Source organism: Setaria italica, chromosome V (genome assembly GCF_000263155.2).
Source record: "Setaria italica strain Yugu1 chromosome V, Setaria_italica_v2.0, whole genome shotgun sequence".
Taxonomy (NCBI): domain Eukaryota; kingdom Viridiplantae; phylum Streptophyta; class Magnoliopsida; order Poales; family Poaceae; genus Setaria; species Setaria italica.
In genome coordinates, this window is record NC_028454.1 from 31528276 (window position 1) to 31553551 (window position 25276).

A 25276-nucleotide genomic window follows, 5' to 3' on the forward strand; every position below is an offset into this window, starting at 1 on the left:
AATAGTTCTAGATTGATCACTTTGTTTCATTTCACTTTTGTTGTTCTAAGATCCAAACTATTCTTATGAGTTTTAGGTCGACTGAATGATCCAAATGATATAGTGAAATAAAAGCTTGGATATATATAGCTAGCCCGGATGGAATGAGTGAAATCAAAAGCAAGAAGCGATGGCGAACACCAAGAGAGGAGAGACATGCATGAGGAAGAATATGAGACTGGTATAATTATCGGGTAATATCTTAGTGGTTGGAAACTTAGCTAAGTGGTGCAAGACAAAGATTTTTAAGCAGAAGTTGTAAAACTGTAAAAGCCTTGCTACTTGAGTTTTAAATGCTGAGACGTGTGGTATGGATGGTAAATCTTGGATTGGCGAGCCCGGCATCTGTTCTTTGTAGGCCTCGACAATGTGATGCAATCAACTTTGTAGCTATATTCAATAGAAAAAATGCACAACTTTTGTTCCATAGCCATTTTCCTAGAAATTTACTACTTTTGCTTCTGTCCTTCAATTCGGTCTAGATTTATAAATTGAAGCATTGTATATCATCATGATGCATACTTTTACATACAATTTGCTTGCATCTGCTACGAATCATGCAAGATGCTGTGCTGAAAGGTTACCCTTCTAGCTTCCACTGGTTAATTCAGTACAAAGGTGGTTCTCAAGTCTCAACGCATTGGTCGAGGCGTGTAGGTCTGTACGACTCCACTAATCAAAGGTTTTACATCATTGTAATTTGTAATTTTAAAAAGTGTGGCAATAGACAAATATAGACAAAGTGTGCCTTTTGTTCTAGTGGCCAAATGCTAAAGCATTACTTATCTGTATGAAGTATGAACGCAACAAGAAAGTCCTTCGATCATGATGGATCTGCAAGGCTGCAATCATGGCGCACTGGTGATGAACAAGTGGTACCTACCACTGGTGGAGCAGAGCAATCGATGTAATAACTCAAGTAGTCCGGCTAGGTCAAGGGTAAAACCAGGTCGGTGCAGAGAAAGTCGACTGGAACTCGGACGGGAAGCCCTCGATCCCACGCATGATCTCGCGGCCCGAGTACCAACCGACGTCGCTGCACGGGAAGTTGCCTCCGCACGAGAGCGCCAAGGAGATGTCGAAGCCCGTGTCGTCCAAGAAGTAGATGCCCTCCTGGAAGCCGCCGAACTGGGACGCCTCGAGCGCCCTGGAGCAGCCTCGCGCGAGGAAGATCACGCGCCCGTCCAGGCCGCCGTCGAGCTCCACCCAGGACGCCGCGTGGCCGCCACTGGGCAGATCCTGCACCTCCAGCTCCAGGAACTCAAACCCACGCGCCGCGGCCGCGCCGCCGCCGTGCTGGGTGGAGGGGAAGTGGCGCACGACCATCAGCAGCTTCCCGCGGGACTCCACCAGGTAGCGGCTCACGGAAGACGGGCTCGGCGCCGGTGCGTTGGGTCGCCGCTGCATCCGGTAGGACCTCCGGGCCATCGTGAGGGCGAGCGCGCCGGGGGCGCCCTCCTGCACGAACACCGTGACCGCCTCGTCGCTGGTGACGGCGTGGAACCCCCGCACGACTTCGCCGTCGTGGTAGAGGATGTCCTGGAGCCCGTGCACGGGCTCCGAGGCCACCCAATGGCGGTCCATCGTGGGCCGGACGAAGGCGAGGTTGGACACGCCGCAGACGAGCGCGGCGGCGACGCAGGCCCGCGAGGTGGGCGGCGCCGAGAGCGCCACCGCGCGGACGACGAGGCAGGTCGTGATGCCGTGCCTGGGGACCCTCATCCTGTCGGGCAGGGGTGCCCACGCGCGGGAGAAGACGTTGACTAGCGCGTACGCGCGCCAGCCGTTGGCGGCGACGGCGAGCCAGCCGCTGGGGTGGGAGCCGCAGAGGCGCGCGCCGTGGGCGCCGTAGGGCAGCGAGAGGCGGCGGCGCGCGGAGCCCGCGAGTGGGCTGACGAAGCAGGGCGCGCCGGCGGACGGGAGGAGGAGGAGCCACGGGAGCTGCGGCGGCGGCGTGCCAGCCGAGGCGCGGGCCCGGGCGGCGGAGCGCCAGGAGCGGCAGACGGCTGCGAAGTAGACGCGGTCGGCGAGGCAGCGCAGGTCGAGGAAGACCACGCCCAGGAGCTCCGACGGCAGCTCCGACCACGACGCCGCCATCGGCGCGCGGAGTGACGACGCGGAGGACGGGAAGACTGAGACCGGAAAGACGCTGCAGTGCAAGAAGCAGAGGGGAATGCGCAGTGCTCAGTGGAATTCTTTGTACTTGAGGGGTTGAACGGCCTTTATGCTGACTGGGTCGATTGCTCGCAGGTTTCTGCCAAGGCCACTGATTTGTGGGACGCGGATGCGTGGAAGCTTCGGCGTGTAAGAACCGATGAGTAGGGGGGCGTTTGGTTGTCGTTGTGCTGTCACATCAAATCAAATGGATTTAGATACTAATTAGAAGTATTAAACATATATTATTTATAAAATCTATTACACAAATGGAGGCTAAACGATGATACGAATCTATTAAGTCTAATTAGTTCATGATTTGATAATGTGCTGCTACAGTAACCATTTGCTAATGATGGATTAATTAGGCTTAATAGATTCGTCCCGCTGTTTAGGCTCCATCTGTTCAATTAGTTTTATAATTAACTCATATTTAATACTTCTAATTAACTTCCGAATATTTGATGTGACACGGACTAAACTTAGCTCAAGAACCAACCAACCCGTAAACAGCACGATCGACTGGATTCTCCGGACGTCAGACGGCGAAAATTTGCTGTCCGTCCACGGCCTCATCCTTCGTCCTTTTCCCCGGTGTGTGCAGCCTATCGGCATCAGATGGAGCAGTTGGTGGTTTTCTGTTTGGCCGATGGTCCCATGCTGTGGCCGTTCTGATTCGGATGGCATTATCGATTCAATTCTTGATGAGCTGACGAAGAGTTCAGACTGCACAAAAGTTTTGCTGTGATTTCCCGGTTAACAGACAAGGGCTAACTAACAATGTCAGTAGGATGCACGTTCGATTCCTTCGTGTTGGATTTGATTTCGACTCCCTTCAGTTCTTGCTGTCAGAGCATCGCTTTGCGGCTTTTCGATCCCCAGTGCAAATTGCAAAGGACGTTTCACGATAAGTCAAAAGACCGGATGGCACGCGTCGGCCACGGTTGGTGACCATGACTGTACTCGCATTGTTGGAATGTTGGTTGCCTGATGTGATACAGACACTTGACTACAACCTCCCTATCTAACTTGTGTCGAATTATTCCTCCACCATAGCCACTCTTTGTTTCTCATACTTGCTTCAGCTCATCACAACATACAGCGTCCAGTCATTTACCCACGGCATGCTGTATAGTACTGTAGTCTGTAGTACTGTCGCAAGATAGTATTTTTTTTTCCGATAACATATTCACGTTGATCCCTTCTTTAATTTGTCGATAGAAATTGGCACAATCTCGTACTAGCTTGTTCATAAATAAAAAAACATTCATGTTGATTTTCCAACATCCATCGATCGGGAAGCGGCACTGCTCTAGAACATCAATCAGCTACTCTCAACATACTCCTATTGCTTAGAAAGGAACAACAAAAGCTAATAAGTCCATCCCAAAATTACTATTCATTTTGATTTTTCTAGATACACATAGCATTCGGCATGTACCTAGATATATATTATACATACCAAACTTATGTATATGAAAATAGTTAAAACGAATATTAATTTAGGACGGAGAGCTGGAAACTAATACTTCTTGCATGCCAGAACAGGACAACTTCCGGGACCTAAAGGTAATTAACTAGACAACTACGTATACTACTAGTGAAATTCAGCACATTACTACCCACAACGAACTTAAATAAGACACAAGAGCGAGCTAACAACTGTATCCGCTCATATAACAACTTCATGATCTGCACACACACAGTAACAACTTTGTATCCACAGTAACAACTTCATCTTTGACGTACAGGTCAATGTATTGGAAGGACAAAATTACACATGTACTGATGTACATACGTGGTAAATTAACTTTTCTTCAAGAGCGGGCATAAAAGAAACTCAGCCGCGGGGATTCACGAAGGAAGTGCCTCTGACTCTTATTTGGTTCCAAATTTTTCCTCTTTCCAAAGACTAGGTACTCCAATAGAATATGGCTGAGCGCCTGAGCCCACAACACCTTCATACATCCACCATACAAGACACTGAAAAGTCAAAAGTGCTTCCCCTAACGAATATATTGTTCCTTCATGAATCCCTCAGTGTTACAACTTTCCGTTTCCGATTCGCAAACCAGACCTACAAATCACTTTCTGATTTGCAAGAATTAAGTACCATTCATATGCTGGTACGAAGAATATGTATGTGGTTAGTTGTTTCACAAAGTACAAACAGTGGCACATAATAATGGATTTGATTATCTCAGTTCGGCCCTTAAAAATATACCGAAACTTAGAGGAGTTTTTACAATGATTGAAAATAATGGGAGTCCTATCAAACAGGTGGGAGATTGAAAATAATGGGAGTCGTATCAAACAGGTGGGAACGGGTATTACCTGCTCAAACGAAGGACCACCAACGAATGAAGAGAAAAGCAGTTTTCCGCTGAACAATAAGCACCTTTAGATGGAAACGTACCCTCTCGGTGTCGTTGCATCGTTTCACAAATAGCAAATCACAGCCACCTGCCGTTGCATCAAAACACCCATACCCCTACACTGAAAGCTCTGTAACAAAAAAAAACCATCAAATTAGCAGAAAAGTAGAAAACACTAGACCGCTTTGTCTGGTTAAAATCGTTAACTTAGTCGAAGTTTGAGAAATAAACAGAGGTAATGAACTCTCAAACAAGCTCTTTTCAGCAAATTGTAATCTGACAGAACAGAAAGTTGAAACCTTACAGCCCCCTCCCCCGTTCTTTCTTCAGCTAAGGAACTCTTTGTTTGTCAATTTACCACCAAGACTACACACATACGAGTCATGGGAAGTAAAAAATGACGTGTGGCCCGTCTGATGCTCATGTTGCCAAAGAGATGAGTTGATGCTCGCACAAGTATATTACTGTATTTTGGACTAGAGGAAGAAGTATCTACTAGCACGAGAAGGCATGCAGCAAGCCAGCAAAAGATCAGCAAGACTAGAAGAGCTCATTTGAGGACCAGTCCTGGATGATCCCGTGCATGTATGTACCCCGCTGTACACCCATGACCCAACCAAACACAAACAGAGCCTTAATCTTATCGATGGCCACGCCGGCCGCCGGCGTCCTCATGGATGATGGCACCGTGATCCAGAGTTCCAGCCCACCGTCATGTCCTCGGCCGGGCGGCGTCTTTCATGCCTTCCCAGCTTCCTAGCGCCCGCTCAAGATCGTCGTCTTCGCGCTCTGGGTCGAACGCCACCGCCGCTACCTCCGGCTTCATCCCGGGCGCACCCTGCGCAGGCCTTCCTAGCGCACCCTCAGCTTGCTCCTGCTTCGTGAGCGTCGGGATCGACGGGCTCCTCGCGCGCGGACTATGGAGGCCGGGTGCCCGGGCGTAATCACAACTCCGCGCACCGAGGGTGTACGGTGTACCTGTCCCTGGAGGGTCTTGCGACGCCCCCCTCGTGACCTGGAGGTGGCGCACACGCACGGCGTGGGCAGCACAACCTGCACGACGAAAACTAACCGGGATGTGCGAGCGCGTGACAGGGGAACAGCAGGTCCCGAACCCTGCTCGGACTTGGAGCTCAGGATTGCTGCCGATTTCCAAGTCCGATCTCACCGCCACGACCCTGCACCGACTCGGAGTCTCCTGCGCTCCGTGCCCTTTATATACGGAAGCAGCGCCACGAGCAGAACCATCGTCAAATCATCATCATCCCTCAAGCCCCTCTCCTCGCCGCGATGAGGAAGAGGAGCACGTACGCGTACGACACCGACGTCGTCATGGACGACGGAACCACGATCCGCACCACCGTCACCAACTCCGGCGACGCCGTCAAGCTCTTCCTCAAAGAGGTTTACAAGTACGGCCAGCACCTCATCGTCGGCCTCGACACCGAGTGGCGGACCATCAACCACAGGGACGGGCACCACTCGCACCGGATGGCCGTCCTGCAGCTCTGCGTCGGCTACAGCTGCCTCGTGTTCCAGATCGTCCGCGCCGACTACGTCCCGGCCGTCCTGAAGGCCTTCCTCGCCTGCCCGAACCATAGCTTCGTCGGCGTTGGGGTCGACAACGACGTCGAGCGCCTGTACGACGACTGCAAGATCCTGGTGGCCAACGCGGTGGACCTGAGGTACGTCGCGGCAGAGGTGCTCTCCCGGCCGGAGCTCAGGAAGGTGGGGCTAAAGACCCTGACACGCGAGGTGATGGGCGTCCACATCGACAAGCCCATGGAATTGACGAAGAGCAGGTGGAGCCAGCCCCTGTCGATGGAGCAGGTCCGATACGCCTGCATCGACGCCTTTGTGTCTTACGAGATTGGCCGGCTGTTGCTGATCGCCGCTCAGCGCGCGGGAGATTCCGCGGCGACCGGTGCAACATTCTTGCAGTTTATGTCCTTCGAATTGCCGTAAGGCGTACTAAGCTTTAGAGATGCGTTTTTCGCCTGTCCCCTGTTGTTTTCGCTAGATTCAGCCGTTACAGTATTTCATAATTTGCGATAAAGAATTAATGATTGTTTCACTGACAGTGTCTATAGGTTGTTTGGATATGTACTCGATGAACCTCGCACGTCTTCAAATTATACTTCACATATATTAGTAAAAGCATGCACCTATATGGTCAACTAAAAGTCTGCACCCTTCTAAATATCTTTAATGAGCTCGACTCGATCAATTTTCAATTCACCTAATAATGGATCTTCATATGGGCAACTATTATTTCTCATTCGCGAATCCTTCCTTACCTAATTTTCAGTTCATCTGCTCGCTCTCGGTTTGGTCTCATTCGCGAATCCTTCCTTATCCAAATTTCAGTTCATTGCTCACTCTCGGTTTGATCTCATTTATTGAGTTGCATGCACCAACTAGTTCAACCTAAAAGCTTAATCTGGTAGCGAAAGTTGAGCAATTTCACTTATACTCTAACACTCTCCATCACGTGCAGCCTCCCTCAGACCGCATGTGGAAATTGGAGTGGGTTGCATTTATTTTATTTAATCGCGCCCGCCAGGATTCGAACTCGAGACCTCTAGCTCTGATACCATATTGAGTTGCATGCACCAACCAGTGCAACCCAAAAGTTTAAGCTGATAGGGAAGTCAGTGCCAAACAACTACAGAATGGTATAAACCTGAGCTGTTGAGAATATTTAAAATGTTGAGTCCTATCCAATTTTAAAAGCATGAAGCGATGCATTATCATTATTTTGCACGAACAAGTACAGTAAAGTAAACGCATTCATCCAAAAAAATCTCATCAAACATGACCAAATATTGAAATGAATGTCTGGAAAAAACGACGTTCCTATAAAAATGTTGAGTAGAAACTTCTTATGGAAATAAGTGGTTTTCAAGCAATGATTTTGTGTAAAAGGATAAATGGAGAAGTTCAGATCACCAGTGTGACATATAGCTTTTTTCCAAAGCAATGGGTTTTCACCATATTGTTAACCCTCGGAAAAAAAAACCTTTTCACACTATGAAAACATTAACAGTCTTTTATCTCAAGACTCTCGAAGCAAACTTGAGGGATGAAAATGTCTCTCATATAGCTTTGCAAAATGACGCAATTGATCATGTTTTCTATGTCACAAAGTGACATACAAAATGTTGAATCAACATAGTAGAAAATGATACGTGGTATGGAATTGTGCTGTACCCAACCAAAGAAGAAAGTCGCAAGTGCTAAAATAAGGGGTGGGTTGGACTTGTAAAGCCATTATGTTTAATTTGATCATCATTTTGCTTGAATTTGGTAGAATGGATATGGACTTACTAGTCACCAAAACAAAAACTGAGCATGAACTTAAAAGCAATAAAAATATGTCTCTATTGCAATCAACAGTTCTGGTGTCTTTTCTATCTAATTCATGGCAGCAAACAGGATTACATCCGATTTGGTGGACATAACACTTGTAATAAGATGACAGAAAACATATATTTATGAATGATAGCAAAATGTTCCAATTTTTTCATAGCAATCAAACTTTATTTCTTTCTTGAAAATTATTATCAGACTACATACTCTATCAGAACTGCTAGGAGTGCAATGTACCAGCAGTCAGGCACTAGGCAAAGCGCCAAAGCATGTCTGATTCAATTGAGAGGCCAAAGCGGAGGAGAGCACTCTGAAGTGAATCCACACAGAAAGCACCGAGCTCCACCCCTACTCATCCTCTTGTTCATTGCCATTGCGTACACTCCCATGTTAGAGCTGGAGAACTTACCCCCACTGCTCATCACCAAGGATATGTCAAAGCTAGTATCATACAAGTAATAGATAAAACCCTCTTGCACCTCGGTAAACTGAGATACCTCAATGGCCCTCGAGCTGTTTCGGCCAATGAAGAGCGCTCAGCCCTGTAGATTTTGGAGCTCCACCAAGGAAGCTTTGCCTTGGCCATGGGGCAGAGCGTCAACCATCTCGAAGATCATGGACATCCGCGTGAACCGCTTTACACTACGAATGGAGTACTCACGCAAGACCATTAGTAGTTTTCCACGGGACTCCACTAGGTAATGGCTCGCGGAGAACCCAGGCTTGTTGATATTGTAATCCATACGCTTCTCGAACATGCATTCAACACATGTCATCTCCAGTGGGGTGTTGGTAGCGGAGATGATCGAGTACACTAGGAGATCCTCGATGTTTGTGAGAACATAGAAGCTTTGCTCTACCAAGCTCCTACGATAGATGATGTCCTCAATCACACTAGGCTCCTGACAGAGCGCGACTGTCACACCCGGTTTTAAGGACAAAACCAAGTGCTACCTATATGTATGCCAGGATCAAGTTTCATACATATAGTGACATCATAAGTGAATAACAGCAACAGTATCACGTAAAAAGATACAAATAAAAACTTACGAAACCATCAGAGATGTACAGCTTAATTATGGAAACGGAAGCTCCAAACTTCACAGGCAATCGACTGGGGGTTGCATACGCCTAGAACTCAGCATCATCTTTGGAACACTTCACACACCTTCTTCTTCTGAGCAGCAGTAAGCAAGGGTGAGTACACTTATGGTTGGTACTCAGCAAGGCCACAAGAAATAACCAGAATAACGATTTGAGTCCATCTTCAAGTTTAATTAATCATGTGAGGGTCCAGGCCGCTCTTGACCGTGAGCACGGCTGATCGATCAGTTTTACACTCTGCAGAGGTGGCACATCTTTACCCACAAGTCGCGTAAAAGTTCAAAGAACTTTGGACCCAACCATGCGGTGGTAGCTAGGCACCATACCACACTTCCGAGGTGTGATTGCATAGGGACGCTACGAGGCCTTTACAAAGATTCATTAGTCAGTGGTAACCCGCTAAGGTTTCGGTGTCTGGCGTGCACCACCCATCCCAGGCAAAAATGCAACGACTCAGTCCCCCCTCTTGCCTCATCACGAGTAAGGTCACCCCAGACTAAGGTTTCTAATTATTCAGCCAAGACCAGAGCCATTTAGTCTTGTGGTAGCACTGTTTTCCTGGGTGGTCGCTCCATGTTCCGATTAAACATTATCATAATACTATTAACAAAGCATAGGTAGAGGGATGGTTAGGGACACTTGCCTTTCTCCAACAGAAAGTTACTCTTACTGCTTTTCGGCTCTTGCTCCCTTGAAGCTCTACTCTTCAAAACTTCCGAACAGCGATCCTTCTACTCGGAGCAAACATCGGCACAAACATGCAAGCAACAAACAAGTACAACTAAGAACAATACACCAAAACAAAAGGAAAGCTTTAAAAGAATGTACTAAACGACAAGGCTCGATATAAGGTCACGCGAACGCTTAAAACGGAACTATGGTTGAAAAGATAAAGCTATCGAGCATTTTAAATTATAAAAGAAAGATAAGAGCTACAAGCTTCATTTATTTTAGTTGAGAAAAGCAATGTTAAGATATTTCAGAGGAATATCCTTAGTTAGAATTAATCAAGTCATATTTATATTTTCATAAGAAAAGACGGTGTAAATCTTAGTCCAATTTTATTAAAATATTTAAGTATAATTTATGCAATTTAAACATTTAATTTAAAAATAAGGTACATGTAAACATCTAAGCGCATAGCTTTATGATTCGGGTTGAACTAACCAAATTATAATTTAAAAACACATTTATATTCATATTAGCCAAATTAACATTTAATTATGAAAACTCGAGATATAACCTATATAGATTTTATTTAGAAAACAAATTGAATTTAATTTATGAAACGCCGAGGTATAACTCTTAGTGGCTTTTAATTGGAGGAACTATTTAGATAGGTATTAACCAAATTAACTTTAGTTTATGAAAAACCAATATATAACTTAATTAGCTTTTATTTAGAAGAGGGTATGAATTAGGTATTAATCAAATTAACCATTATTATGAAAACCCATGTTTAACACTAAATAGATTTTATTTAGAGAAGAACTCGTTTGTCAAGCATTAATCAAATTTAATATAAATTTTATTTTCAAAAACATGTGTGAAGGAAAACATTACCAGTAACGTGTAATTTACATCATTATGAATCTAACGCAACTTGAACGGATTAAAACGGAGCTAAAACGTAGAATCTATGGGTCAAACGACGTTGCAGGGGTCTAAACGTAATTAACCGTAGACTTGGAGGGTTAGCTGAGAAGATTGGCAAGACACAAGGAATAGGGCTCACGAAAAGCTGAAAATTCGGGGTTAGATCTGCAAAAGGTCAAGGTTTGGATTAGATTGAAAGGATCTCAAAGTTACAGGGGGTTTTCTACAAGGTTTGCAAGACACAAGAAATATGAACAGAAATTAACAGATTCTCCAGGGGCTAAATCGAAAAGTAGCGCTTCATCTTCTTCCTCACGCCAGGAGCATGGCGCAGCTCCTGGACGGCCGCCGTGATCCAGGCCGGTTCTGCCGGCGGCGACGACCGGGGCCGAGGTGGCTCGCGCGAGCGGCGGGTGATGGCGCCAGCAGGGTGGCCCGGCCGGCGGTTCCGGCGGCGCACAGGCAGCAGCGCAGCGAGCAGGCAGCGAGCAGGAGCCATGGCCACGGTTCCTGTTGCTGCACAGAAACAGGAGAAAGAGAGAGGAAGATGGGAAAGTCGGAAACGAAGCCCGATCTCGCGCATGAACGGCAAAATGGAACGATATCGATGAGACGAACAAGATGGTGTGCTCACTTTCGGCCAGAGATGAACAATGGCGGCGGAAAAGCTCGCCGGAGTTGGGGAAGATGACGGAGCCGACATCGGATTCATGCAATCCACCACACCACGGCGTAGAGCTCGAAGAGAGGAACTCCATGGTGGTGTCGGTTTTCGCCGGAAGTCCACGGTTTCGCCGGAAAAGCTCGCCGGAGTTTGACGAAGACCGAACTTTGACTTCATATCTACGGAGTTAGGAGATGCAACTCGTAAAAAGGTTTGCAGATCTGAAATCCTCGCGTCGAGACGAACGCGGTGATATATATATAGGCCAGACTCGGAAAAAGATATTTTCGAGTTGACTTTTTATTTTCGGAATTTCTGATTTTATTTATCTGCGCGAAAACAATTCCAGAAATAGCCGGACTCGTTTTCTAAAGCGAGAAAAATATCTAGAAAATTCCGAAAAATCTGAGATAAATCTCTGAGATGGATTGGGACACAAAGAATCCAAATAAAATACTTGGAGCCCGTGAAAAGGATTATAGAGCCTTCCAAAAATTGGATTTAGCTCTAGGAAAAGGAGAATAAATTCCAGAAAAAGATGAAAAATCCTCACAAGGGTCTGGGCAACGTCTAAACGCATTTTTCAAACTTTTGCACTTAAGAAACACCAAGATGCAACGACATGAATGCACAGACATAGAACAACATTATTTAATTTAGAAAAGCAAACAATTATTTTTCCTATACTAAATTTCCTGTAAAGAAAAATAAATGTTGGGAAAATTTTAAATTATGAGAAAATTATTGTTGATTTATTCTTTTTATTCACATCCTGAAATTCGGAAATTTCAGGGTGTGACAGCGACCCAGTGCGCGTCCATCCCCGGCCGGTAGAACTCGATGTTGCAGGTGCTCGCAACATGGGCTGCCGCAAGGCAGTTTGGTGAGGTGGGAGCATCTGAGAAGATGACGGTGCAGATGAGCATGGGGTGCTCGCAGGAGCAATAATAACCCCTAATTGTGAAGGGATGAATGATTCTGACCCTATTGGGGAGAGGAATGTTGACTACCATGTACCCTCCCCCAATTCGCCAACGGCGGTGACCTAGCTGCCACCATGGGACCTGCAGAGGCGCACCCTGCGGATGCCCTCTGGGAGTCTAAGGCGGCGGGTGCAGCCGGTTTGGTGCGCGAAGGAGGAGGCCATGACGAGGGATGGTAGGATGAGCCACAGGAGCTGGTGCGGCGGAGCCATGGCCCGTGCGGCATCACGCCACGCGTTACAGACTCAGGTGAAGTAGACGCGATTGATGAGGTAGGGGAGGTGGAGGAGCACAATGTGGAGCACATCAAGAGGAAGGTAATCCGACAAATTGCGGCGAAGTTTGTCGCCGCAGGCCATGAGAACCAAGAGGGATCTGGATGAGAGACCCCAAAGACTCACCTTGATTTGGAGAAAATGACCAATGGAGCCCAGATGTCAGTCCCTATAAGAACACAACCAAGATTCGACCGGTCATGTCCACAAGCTATGTGTGACACCACCGAAACAGTTAGTGGATGCGACCGTTACCGCCGCAATAGCTGTTGGACGCGGTTGTTGCCAATGCCAAAATATTGATTACTGTATCACCTCATGTTGTGTTGAAACTGGTTTTTGATCAGAGTCAACCGAAAAGGATAAGGTTCTGACAGCCGATGAAGGAGAGAGAAAAAGCCCATTGACGGTTTAATGTTCACCAAGGCCCACCACGACGGGGTTCCAGAAGCCGATAGAAGGTCGGAGGGAATCCGATCCGAAGCGAAACTGACTCCACCAAATAAGGAAAAGCGTGGAGATTTATCTTTAGTAGTTTTAAAATAGCTATAATAGTCATGTCATAGTCGACTAGGATTTTCGTTTGCTCCAGGGTATAAATATAAACCAATGAGCCTTGTAATGAATAATCATCAATCAATCAATACAATATTTCGGCACCACGCCGCCAAAACCCTAGGAGTAGGAGTAGAGTAGATTTGACGAGTTCCTTCTGCGGGCATGGCTACATCAGCTTCGATCTCAGGCGAGCTTGTAAGTACCGTCACCCAGTCATTACGACCTCTATCAGAACTTTCTAAGTTAAGTCTTATATTTTGATATTCGGTTGTGTGGCTAGTTATTGAGTTATCTTAGATTGCAAGTAGAACTTTCTAGACTTTATCCAATATTCTGTTTGTCTTCGACATTGCTCATAGTTATCAAGTTGCCTGGTTTTATTAAGTTGTATCGTATCAATCTCTTAGTTTATCAAACACTCACAGTTATCGAACGGCTTAGATCTGGTTAAGTTGTTTTTGTCGGCTCCTTGACTTTGTTTAACTTTTCACCAGTTATCTGATCATATCAGCTAGTTAAATCTTGCATGCTTTTATTACTTTATATATGCTAGATCCAATAGATCTTTACCCCTGTCTCTCGTGTTGCTAGCCGTCGGATCCTTAACGTTAGCATGATGACATTGGATGGGTATTATCCATATCTCACAAAACGTGATGACATCATCTAGCCGATAGCCTAGCAGGCGAGGCCTTCCTATCGCAAGCTCGTCTGTTAAGTTAGTAGGTCGAAGTTAATGTCTTCTCGTTCGTGTTACCTTATCTAAGTTCAATACACTTATCATGATATTAATTAGATCTGTTAGCTTAATCAGTTTGTAAGTGGTAGGCAAGAGGTCCTTGTCATTGTGCTCTAATCTAGATTAATATATTGATATCAAGACTTCAATCAGTCTTGCCTACATCAGGAAGGGCAAAAGAATCTGGCGCGGTTGATCCATGAGTGTAGATATCGGTTGAGGAATTCAAGAAGAAAGTAATCTAGGACCAAGAAGTTGAGGAGGCTGAAGCTAACCGATCTGCCAAAAATCGTAAGGTGACCTCCAAGATGCTAATCAATAAGCACTAGCGCAGACGGGAATCTCGGGAAGATAGAGCGGATGATAACCGGAGCAAATTTGAGTCACATTGGAACTGTCCTTTCTTCTAATACCGCTGGAATGAAAAGCTAAGGTTACCATCGGCTGTTAATTGCCCAAAGTGCAGTTCACAATATCTAAAGTATCGTGATTCTAAGAGACAATGCCGATCGGTACATGAACGATTGGAGTATCGAACATCAAAGCATCGTCGTGCAGTTGAGGAATCTGATGAAGAAAAGGAAGTGCAGTGTGTGCATAAGAGGCTAAGCTACCCGCCAGAGCGCAGATCTGTCGTAATCAATGAATCCAAGGAAGAACGCATCGGGCAACAGGAGAAGTTGAGCTGATTCCTAGAGAACGTTTGTCGGATTTAGTGATCGGCAGTCCATCAGGAGGTTACCCATATGGTAGATTTGTAGGTGAGGGAGATCGTAAGACCAAAAACTCGAATGGTAACATAGGGGTGCAAGGTTTAGATAGGTTCAGGCCTCCGGAGAGTAATACCCTACATCCTGTGTTCTGGTGTTTTGTATTGTTGGTATGTTATGCGGAGAATTAACGTGCGGTTGGGTTGAGGTGCGTTACCGTTACCACCAGGGGGTGTCCCTAGCCGCCTTATATAGGCTGACGACCTAGGATTACAAGTTGGATAGGATCTAATCCTAGTCAGTTGTTACATGAAAAGCAATCTGGGTCATACTACAACAAGTATCCCGCAATATCCGGGTAGAATCGGTTCGCCCAACCTCTGGACTTGTGCTCCACGTATGTTCATGCCCTGGCCTGCACAGCATGGTCGGGTGGGCCCACCTATCATGACCAACCAGTATCCTAGTCAGTGGGGACCTGTGGGTACCATTATCCCTCAAGTCCCCGAGCAATGTGGAGTCGAACAGGAGCCTAACAAATGCGCAACGAAACTTGTAATGCACTCGGCTGAAGTTGCGGAGTCGTCATAGCGATGGAGAGGCTGCGCGGTGCTCAAAAAAGAAAGAAAAACTGAAACTTCTACAGGGGTTTGACCAAATGCGCATGGCTTATGCGACTACCGAACTTCGGGATGTCTTGCATCCTGTAGATCAAAGGGAAGCACGTGGAGGGCGTCGCAAGATGCACTCCATATGGAGTCCCCCCCTGAGCATTGAAGCGATTAAAGTAATCAGTCCAATGGTTAAGAATATAATGTATTGTTTTCGTTGTGAAAAGGGATCCAAATATAGCACCCAGTCCCTAAGCGCGAGGACTGGCGAAGCCGCAGAGGCACGCCGACCTGAAATAGGCACCCAACCAATGAGCATGAGGACTGGCGGAGCCCCAGAGGCACGCCGACCTAAAGTAGGCGTCTAGCCCCTAGGCGCGAGGACTAACAGAGCCACGGAGGCACGCTGACCTGGAATAGGCGTCCAGCCCCCGAGCACGAGGACTGGCGGAGCCACGGAGGCACGCCAACCTGAAATAGGTGCCCAGCCCCCAAGTGTGAGGACTGGAGGAACCTCGGAGGCACACTGACCTGGAATGGGCACCCAGCCCCCGAGCGTGAGGATTAGTGGAGCAAGGAGGCACGCTGAACTGAAATTGGTGCCCAGCCCCCGAGCGTGAGGACTGGTGGAACCTCAGAGACACACCGACCTGGAATGGGCGCCCAATCCCCGAGCGCGAGGACTTTCGGAGCCAAGGAGACACGCCGACCTAAAATTGGCGCCCAGCCCTCGAGCGCGAAGACAGGTAGAGCCAAGGAAGCACGCCGACCAAAGTAAGACACCTAGTCCCCAAGCTTGGGAGTCAGCTAAGTCGAGGAAGTACACCGAGTCTTCTTTGGCACCCAGCCCCCGAGCTTGGGAGCCAGTCGAGCCACGGAAGCACGCCGAGTCGCCTACCACCTCAAGCCAGAGAGGTCGGCTAGGCAACAGGAGGCATGCCGAGTCGTCTGTAGCGTCCAGCCCTCGAGCCTGGGAGCTGGACGAGCCGCGGAAGCACTCTAAGTCGCCTCCCGCACCCAGCCCCGAACCTGGGAGGTCGGCCGGGAGGTAGGAAGCACGCCGAGTCATTTCTGAGCTGTAAAACTAGAATGCTAACATTATGTAGCATATTGTAGAACATTTAATAATTGAATAACTCGAAGTTTTATTTGGCATATAAATAAATCAAATCCGTGCGTGTTCTGCTCTTGTGGGCCATGTAATATCCTCGGGTAGTTAGCCTGTTACGTTTAAGCACTTAGCCTTGCTTAGCCAGCGGTCTGCTGAGAGCGGATCTCTAGTAGACGGGGCATCACAAGATGAGTCGAGGTTTCACGGATTAAAGCATGTGCTACCCAAGTATTTTAGCAACCAATTACACTTATCAAGACATTGACTAGATCTATTAGTCCATCTAATGTGCGCATGGTAGGCAAGGGCTCCTTTTATGGCTGTTGTTTTACATTGCTTCTATCTTAGCCCGTCGGCTCATACAGTCGATGGCACATGCCGTTAATGCTTCTATTTATTTACACCGTATGATTATATTGAATACCTATCTATCATGGTGTTTATTCTAAGAATGTCTACCCATGAGTTTGAAAGGTTTTGCCGCTGATCGGCTCAAGAATTTATTGTTTACCTTGTCAATTTTAAGGTCAAATTGACTAGCATGCCTTGCACCTTCGCGTGCCGATTTGGAGCCTGCACTGGAGTTAAGAAGATCTCTCAGATCCTCCATGTTGTTCAAGTAGAAGCCTGAAGTCCAGTTTTTGCATCAAGATGCTGAATCGAGAAGGTTCTATTGCAGACAACGTTCGAGTTGATGCTTATGTCATGGTGGGCCCAGGGAGATGAACCATTTGCAGCCAGCCGAATATGAAATCAGATTTTTAGTTACCCATCATAGATTCCTCTGCAGGACTCGCAAGCTATATGTTTCATACTTTCAACATTGGTCCCCGCAATGGCATGCTCTGATGCTTGAATATTTTCTGTTCTGGTTGAAACATCGGTGTCGTGGTATCGCGTACATGCCAACTACTGTCATGCAGAGATCATACAAAAACAAGTGCTAAAACCGCGCAAGGTCTCTCTAGACATGTCATAGTTCATAAGGATAAATTCCAAGAATAACAGCCATGCCCATTAGCTATTGCAGTGGGGTTTGTGACCTTGGGTCATGAGAGCTGAGAGGGTGCTAGATGAAGCAGAGGAAGAAGAGCTTGGAAAAAGGTCTCCTCTTCGATCTTTGGTCGGAAAGACGCGGTGGAGAAGCTCGCCAATGACATCCATCGGCAAAACCTTCAGCAAACTCTGGTAAGAAATTTAAAAGTCATGGAGAATATTGATTTGGGTGGATTCTTGGTTCTTCTCTCTCTCATGGTTCTTGCTGAGGAAAGAAAGAAGAGGGTGGGACATGTTCTAGGTGGGAGAGATAGAGAGAGCTGAGAGTGCTGGTAGGCGGTGCAGGGCACAACTGCTCTCATGCATGATATGTACGCGGGTGCTTTTCATGGTCAGTCCACAGGAAAAAATGGACGGTTCAAAAAAAAATCGCGTGACATAGATGGAAGTACATTGAATTTCTTTTACGCTCCATCTTCCAAATGCAATCTTCCAGGCCTCGAAAAATTCCATAATTAAAGGCAATCTATTTTGCTTGGTGACACAAAAGCTATAATAGTTTTGAAATGAAAATTCTTCCTTAAATGCTATCATTCGGCTTTTGGCTAAGCTGTTTTGGCCTTAGATGGTTTCCAAAAATTCAAGAAAAATCACCTAAATTCTTATTCCAAACAGTAGTATTTTGCCGGTTAAATTGTCATCAATAATTCAAATTTGAATTCAAATACATTACAACAAAGTTCATAAATTTTATAATTGCAAAACAATGATGTTCATTATACATTGCTTAACTAATTAATTTAATGTTGGTCTTCCAATTTTACAAAAAAAAATTGCATAATGATGAAGATCCATTCGCACTTCGCAGTAATGTTTGTAGCCACCGACCGTACATATCGAGAGACGGTCCAGGGGGACCTCGATAAGTCTTCAGTTTGGGCATGGATAATTGTTTTTAAACTTCTGTTATTTATTTGCTGGATATGCAAGTGTGAGTTATCCCTCGGGATTGTAAACTCAAGAGCCATCTAAAGTTAAAGACAGCCCCAGTTTGCCCTCCTCCTCGCGTTTCACGGGACGCGTGTCGTTCAGCGCTCGCTCCCAAGCCCCACGCTGGAAAGTTTGCAAAAAACCCCTTGGTTCGTTGGAAATTGCAACAAAACCCCGCAGCCCCAACACTAACCCTTCCCCACCCTCTCCTGTCTCCCCGCCGCCGCCCTCCCCGCCGCCGCGCTCTCTGTTCCTGCTCTCCGCTGCCGCCTCCCCTCCCCTTCTCCCAGTCCGCCCAGGCGGCCCGCGCCTCCTAGCCCTGCGCACCTCGGCCTCGGCGCCCCCGCGTGGGAGGCGGCGTGGATCAGCGGCGGCGGCCGCCGCGCCGCGACTCCGGTGGTCCGAGCCGACCCGGCCTCGATCCGCGCCGGTGCACGGCGGCCGCGCCCCTGTCTCCGGGGGGCACGTGCTCTGGCGGGCGGAGAAGGATGAGGACGAGGGGTGTCTCGAGGCAACGGAGGCTACCGTGCGCGTGGTCGCCGCGTCCGACTGCATTGAGGAGGACTACATGGCAGCCGCGTCCGCGGCGGTGTCCCTGGCACGCGTGATGCGCCGAGCCGCAGCTCGCGGAGCTGGTTCGCCTCATCGGCCACGCCGACTTGAAGATCGGGCTTGACAGGGGCGCCAAGGCGGTGGGGCTGTCGTGCCTCACGGCTGTCGCGGCGACGCGGCGGGGCCCTAACTCCAGCCTTCCCCATCGATCCATGGAGAGGGTGCACATCGGCGACCTTGTCTTCTACTTCCTGCAGGGACACCTCGAGCAGGTACCCCTCCCCCGTTTCCACCCTCTCCTCTCTGCTTCCATTGGAGTTAGCTCCGCATTTGACATTTCCATGGACAATGCCCTCAATATGTTCAATGAAATGGGTGCACAGTACAATTTTCTTCTTTTCCCTTTCAATTTTGCTTGCTGTTTCGTACAGTCCCCATCTCTATCAGGTGTGCTTGTATATTCAGGTTCAAAATTTAGAGTTCAATAGAGAGATTGACATGAGCTCTATGAGTTCAGCGAAACTGCAATTGTTCAGCGCAATTGATTCAATTTGTGGTGTAGAGATGTAGTTTAGAGAAGGAAATCAAAATATGTTAACCAATTCAGAGAATCTACTCTCTTTTTTTGTTAAGCGAGGCATTTGGTCTGTGTTGTAATTAGTACTATTCATCTATCTATTCTTTTGTTGGTAGAAAGGGATGTTTTAGTTGGTAGAACTGCTTAGTGTTGTATGAATAAAAACTGCATCTTAGTTAACCATGGGCTTACTAAATGCAGGTCAAGTGCTTGAAGCATCCATGGCCAAACCTTTGGCAGATAAGAGACATGATCATTCATACAGGCCACGAGGAGGTCCTAATTATCCTCTTCCTCCCTACAGTGGTGATTAGATGGGAAATCCTTATGGTGCTTTTGGTGGTGGCGGTTCTGCATACAACCAGACAGGTGATCCGACCTGCTTAGCCATTCAGAGAATCACAAATTACATATTGGTGATTCTCTTGACATTATTCAATTCTAATGTGAACTGTGTCTCTGCAGATGACGAATTACTTGAGCAAATGAGTCAATTCGCGGCTATATTGTTTAGAGATTGTCTATACGTGAATGGATGGAGATGTTTGTATTACTCTGAATTCTAATGTCCTAAATGATTGAGACTTCTTACAAATTTTTAATTTGATTCCTTTATGGTTATGAATCAATTGTGAAAATCTGAAAGTATCATAGTTTCATTTTGTGATACCTTGATTAGTTTAGCTGACTACAAGTTTTGTAGCTATCTTGCTTCCTGCTTACATTATTGATGAAGAACATTTCAGGAAGGATCTGTGCTTGCTGCTTACATTTTGTAGATACCTTGTTTCTTTCTTTTTTATCATGCTTTGTAGGTTTATAATGCATTGGTAGACAAATTGCGATCAACAAAAATGGCAATTGGTACTCATGTTATATTATGTAACTTACATGTGAAGTAAAAGAAATTAATCACTGATAAACTAGAACAAATCTACTTTTGCAGTTGCAGTGTGAATGGAGCAGTCAAAGGGACGCATAGAGGTGATGGACAAGACCATGGGTCCCTCCCGGAATAATCATCTAATTCTTGACACTATGAGATGATCATATGATCTTCATTATCATTTGGAGGCACCTAACAAGTGTGGCCGCATATATGTGATTATGAACCTTTTAGTATAGAAATCTTCGCTGATGTGAGCTACCAGCTATGGATAGGCAATTCAATTTGTTACCAGCAATAGATACATATGATATGATCCTTACGTTCCCGCTAGATTAACATTTTACCTATGTTGGTACATACTTTGATATTTGTGGTATCAACATGCAATTTACCGCAACTGTTGCACCGAACCTTTGTTGATTCTTTGATTGTGGAAGTATGAAACTGTTGTAGCTTGTATCAATGTTCTTTAGCTGTGTTTGTTCAGTTAGAAGAAAAACACTATCGCTGCGATGTTGATAGCCATGCAAAGCGTGTATTGACGATGTGTTTGTTAGCATGTGCTGTAATTTCGTGAATTTGTCCTAGCTATGCATGTTCTCCTTTCATTGCCTTCTATTTACTTGTATTTAGGGCCTGTTTGGGAAGGGGGTGTTAAAGTTTAACACTTTTTTAACATCTTGGCTCCCAAACACCTGTGTTAAAAGAGTGGTGTTAAAATTTAACACCTCTCTTTTCATAAACACATGGAGGGGGTGTTAAAATGTGCTAAAGGTGTTAAAAGTGGTCCCCCTCCCCACTTATTTCCTGGTTGCCCCCCCCTCTCTCTCCTCTTCTCTCTCCTCTGCTGCCCCCCATCTTCCTTCCCCGATCCGCGCGTCGCGCACCGCCGCCGGTCTGCCCGTCGCGCGTCGCCGCTATGCCCGCCACCGCCGGTCCGCGCCGCTCCTACGCCGAGATGCCACGCCGGGCGGCGGGCGGCGGCCTCGCGCGGGCGGCGGGCGCGGGCAAGGCCGCTCCGGTGGTGTGGGGACCGGCGGGCGGCGCAGTGGTGGCGGTGGGGGCTCGGGCGGCGCAGCCACTCGCCGCGGTAGGAGACGCCGGCAGTGGGGCGGGTCCGGAGGCGGGGCTGGAGGCGGCAGGCGCAGGGAGGGGCCGACGGTGCGGCCGGCAGCGTCGGCGCCGGGCGCGGCGTGGACCGAGCAGGGGGAGGGGCCGGCCAGGGAGCAATGGCGCTGGGGGCCGGCCAGGAGGTGGCCCGGCGTGCGCAGCCAGGAAAGGAGGAAGAAGGAAGGAGGAAGGAGAAGAAGGAAGAAGGGGTATTTGGCTGCTATTGAGAGGAGTAATGAGGGGTAAATTTGTCAATTACAACTTAAGGTGTTAAAGTTTAACAGATCATCAAAACAACTCAAGATACTAAAGTTTAACACTCCCTGTTAAATTTTAACACGCTCTTTCCAAACAGCCCTTAAATTGAACCGGTAGACGGTAGGGCGCGCGTTGCTATTCGGACCCGCTGCGGCGCACTCGCTGTCCACACTGGCGCTGCTATTCGCAACGGAAGGACACGGACACACACCACACCGTTGGACCGTTGGGGAGGACGCCAATCGCGTTGTTTACTTTTTACGGTTTGGGAAGGACGATGGACACTGCTGGGGCCGTTGACGAGCGTGGGTGATGCTAGCCACTAGCCAGCGAACAGATGGGCTGTGGTGAGCAACGGGATCCTCTGAGGCCGAAGTTGCTAGCAGGAGCCAGAGACGTGTGTGCTCAAGTGCAACGTAGGAAAGATGCTATGGTAGGGGAAGGAGGAACAAGGTCTCCATTTTCTCGATGGCACGTGGACTGTGATAACTGATAACTTTAAATGGCATATAGGGAATTCAGCAAAGAGTATATGGGTCACAACTCACAGGCCTTCATGGATTGACTCCCGGCTGATTCTCACAAGGCATCACTAGGATTTCACAACGAGTAAGGTAGGGGTGCGTTCTACCACAGGTCCACAGTATATCACAGGATGTATCCGAAAAAATTTCCGACAAATATGAGAGTAACACCTTGGCGAGCAGAAATTCCGATCGCTAACAGGAACTCCACATGATCAAGCGATTCGGTGAACAATAGTACTAGGACAATCGAATCATACTGAAAATTTGCAGCATCCAATCGACGACAAGTGGAAGCAGTGTAAGAGTAGCATCTAGCAAGCACGGCAGACGAGACGGCACAGCAACAATGCCGCTCTAGAGCAAGCACAGAAGTGAAGAAGGTTCCGTGCAACAGCATCGGCACAAAAGTCCTGAATAGCACGCATGCCCAATGATACTAATACCAGATTAATCACCACAATCTTTTGCCTGCTCAGGCAGCAGCCAAGAACGAACACATCACAACAGTTAAACCCCTCCCAATCCCAGTCTCCATGACTGCCTGATTGATTGTTCAGTCACAGAAACCCCAAGAAGTAGGACCTAGGCTTAAATTCTAACGGCGATTTGGAGAAATAGGCAATTTAAAATGCAGTCAAGAACCAAATCTGCACGAACTAGGACAAATTTTGCGGAAGCAGGCTAGGAAAGACTAGAATTAAGCAAGGCGGGTTCACGGGACTCGCGCGACGGCCACCGCACCTGCGACAGCTGGAACCGCTGGATCAGCCGCCGCCGCCGCCTCGCCAGCTGGAACCGCTGGATCAGCCGCCGCCACCGCCTCTCCAGCCAGCAGCTTGCGGCCAACCTCGAAGGAGACGAAGGCGTCGATGCAGGCGTACCTGATCTGCTCGTAGCTGAGGCAGGACGCGTCCCAGCGGCTCATGGTCACCCTCTGCGGCTTCACGAGGTTGACGCCCATGACGGCGGCCACGATGGCGCGCAGCCCCGCCTGGCGGAGCTCCGGGCGGCCCATCCCCTCCGCCGCGAGGCCCCGCAGGTCCACCGCGTTGGCCACCACCAGCTCGTGGTCGTCGCTGAGCCGCTCGGCATCTGCCTCCACGCCGACGCCGACGAAGCGGACGCCGCGGTCGCCGAGGAACTCCGCCAGCGCGCGGGGGACGCGGTCGGCATGGAGAAGCTGGAAGATGAGGCAGCGGCGGCCGACGCAGAGCTGCAGCGTGGCCACGGGGTTCTGGTCGGAGCGCCTGCTGGGGCGCCACTCGACGTCGAGCCCGACGACGAGGCTGCTGCTGGGCGCGGCGCGGACCTCGGCGAGCCAGGCCTCCACGGCCTCGCCGGAGGACGTGACGGTGGTGGCGATCACGTCGTCCCCGAAGGTCACCTCGATCACGTCGGTCTCGTCCATCGGAATATCGGATCCCTCCTGCTCGTCGCTCGGGTTGCGGCTGCTGTTGCGGCGCTCCTTCTGTCCTGCTTCGCGCAAACGACAAAAGGGCAGGAGGGGGTTGGTTGGGTACTACTGAAGTGCCAATCGAACGGATTGGATTACTGGAAACACAACGGCAAAGGTGCTGGGTACAGGAACATCTCACTGTGGCAAATAGCCCGCTATAGTACCGCCATAACTTGTTGGAGACAGATACCCGCAACGTTATTGCAAATATTACTGTTAATGCCGCTAACTCCGCTATTGCGTGAATAGCACCACTCAATTCAATAGCTAGCATTGCTAACTCCGCTATAACTGCTTTACGAACTTATATACTTGTGATTTATGAACTATTAGCGTTGACTTATGACTTATCTTGTGAGTCGTGACTTATTTTTTTCACTCATGACTGGATACGTACTTACGAAATATGAGCTGAAATGTGTGAAGTTACTAATATTTGGGTCTAAATTTTTCTCATTTTTCACATACCGCTAAAGGTTATAGCTGCGCTATAGCACAAATAGCTTTCAGAAGCACTTTGCTAAATTCTATAATCCGCGATTTGCGCAAAGGTGCTAGGTGATTGTGAAATCTAATGAGAATCAGTTAAAACTTCATCTCTACCATGAGCTGGATATGTTAATTACTTTATTTTCTCTCAAGTTAGTCTTCTTCAGCAATGACAAGTTTGAGGAGTTAGACTCTTAGAGCAAAGCTAGAAATAATCGACCTTAAAAGCTTGTTTGCTTGTCTTGCCAATCCAGCTCACCTCGCCTCGCTCATCAAGGCCAGCATGGGAGAGTGGTTCCATCTCACTCGGGGCAGCAAGGAGAAATCTTGAAATCGCAGTGAGGGATAAGGGTACCTACGGGTCCCTACCGACTAGATACTGGTCGGTCCTGGCAAGTGGACCCACCCGACCGTGCAGTGTGGGCTAAGGAATGAAGACGCGTGGAGCACAAGTCAGGAGGCCGGACGAATCAATTCAGTCCGGATATCACGGGATACTTGTTGTAAACTGACTCATATTGCTTTCCATATAACAACCGACTAGGATTAGATCCTATCCGATTGTAACCCTAGGTCGTCAGCCTATATAAGACGGCTAGGGACGCCCCCCGAGGGTAGATCGACTCTTCGCATCCCATACCAGCAATACAATCCACCAGAACATAGGACGTAGGGTATTACTCTCCGGAGGCCCGAACCTATCTAAACCTTGTGCCCATGTGTTACCATTTGACCTCTTGGTCTTACGATCTCCCCCGCCTACAAATCTACCACCTAGGTAACCCCCTAGTGGACTGCGGTCACTAAATCCGACAGTACAAATCTACCACCTAGGTAACCCCCTAGTGGACTGCCGGTCACTAAATCCGACAGCTGGCGCGCTAGGTAGGGGTGATCGTGAGATCTTCCCCTGCGAGCTCGATGGTATCCCGCCCCGGCGTCATCTTCTCCGAGAGCATGAAGGACTTCCTCGCTAATCCGATCCAGCTCCGCTTCGGGAGCATGCTGGTGGAATCCGACTCCACCGCCTCCTTTGCCGACTCGGCGTCCTCCGCCAGCTCGGCATACGTCAGATCTGCTTCGATCGAGCAAGGTCTTCACCCGAGGATCATCACGCCGCTTGCCCAGCAGGTCGCAATCTCTC

At 48.1% G+C, this 25276-nt stretch overlaps 3 protein-coding genes across 3 annotated transcripts; 1 reads left to right on the forward strand and 2 right to left on the reverse strand.

The window, feature by feature from the left end:
• Positions 1–573: 573 nt before the first annotated feature.
• LOC101772865 lies at positions 574–2376 on the reverse strand. The gene has a single exon (XM_004972001.2). The coding sequence runs from the start codon at positions 2134–2136 to the stop codon at positions 973–975; it is 1164 nt and encodes a 387-aa protein (XP_004972058.1). The 5' UTR covers positions 2137–2376; the 3' UTR covers positions 574–972.
• Positions 2377–5858: 3482 nt separating this feature from the next.
• LOC101773284 lies at positions 5859–6533 on the forward strand. Its single transcript, XM_004972002.1, has one exon. The coding sequence runs from the start codon at positions 5859–5861 to the stop codon at positions 6531–6533; it is 675 nt and encodes a 224-aa protein (XP_004972059.1).
• A 16040-nt stretch (positions 6534–22573) lies between these two features.
• LOC101773693 (Werner Syndrome-like exonuclease) lies at positions 22574–23741 on the reverse strand. The gene has a single exon (XM_022826522.1). The coding sequence runs from the start codon at positions 23593–23595 to the stop codon at positions 22900–22902; it is 696 nt and encodes a 231-aa protein (XP_022682257.1). The 5' UTR covers positions 23596–23741; the 3' UTR covers positions 22574–22899.
• Between the last annotated feature and the right edge of the window lie 1535 nt (positions 23742–25276).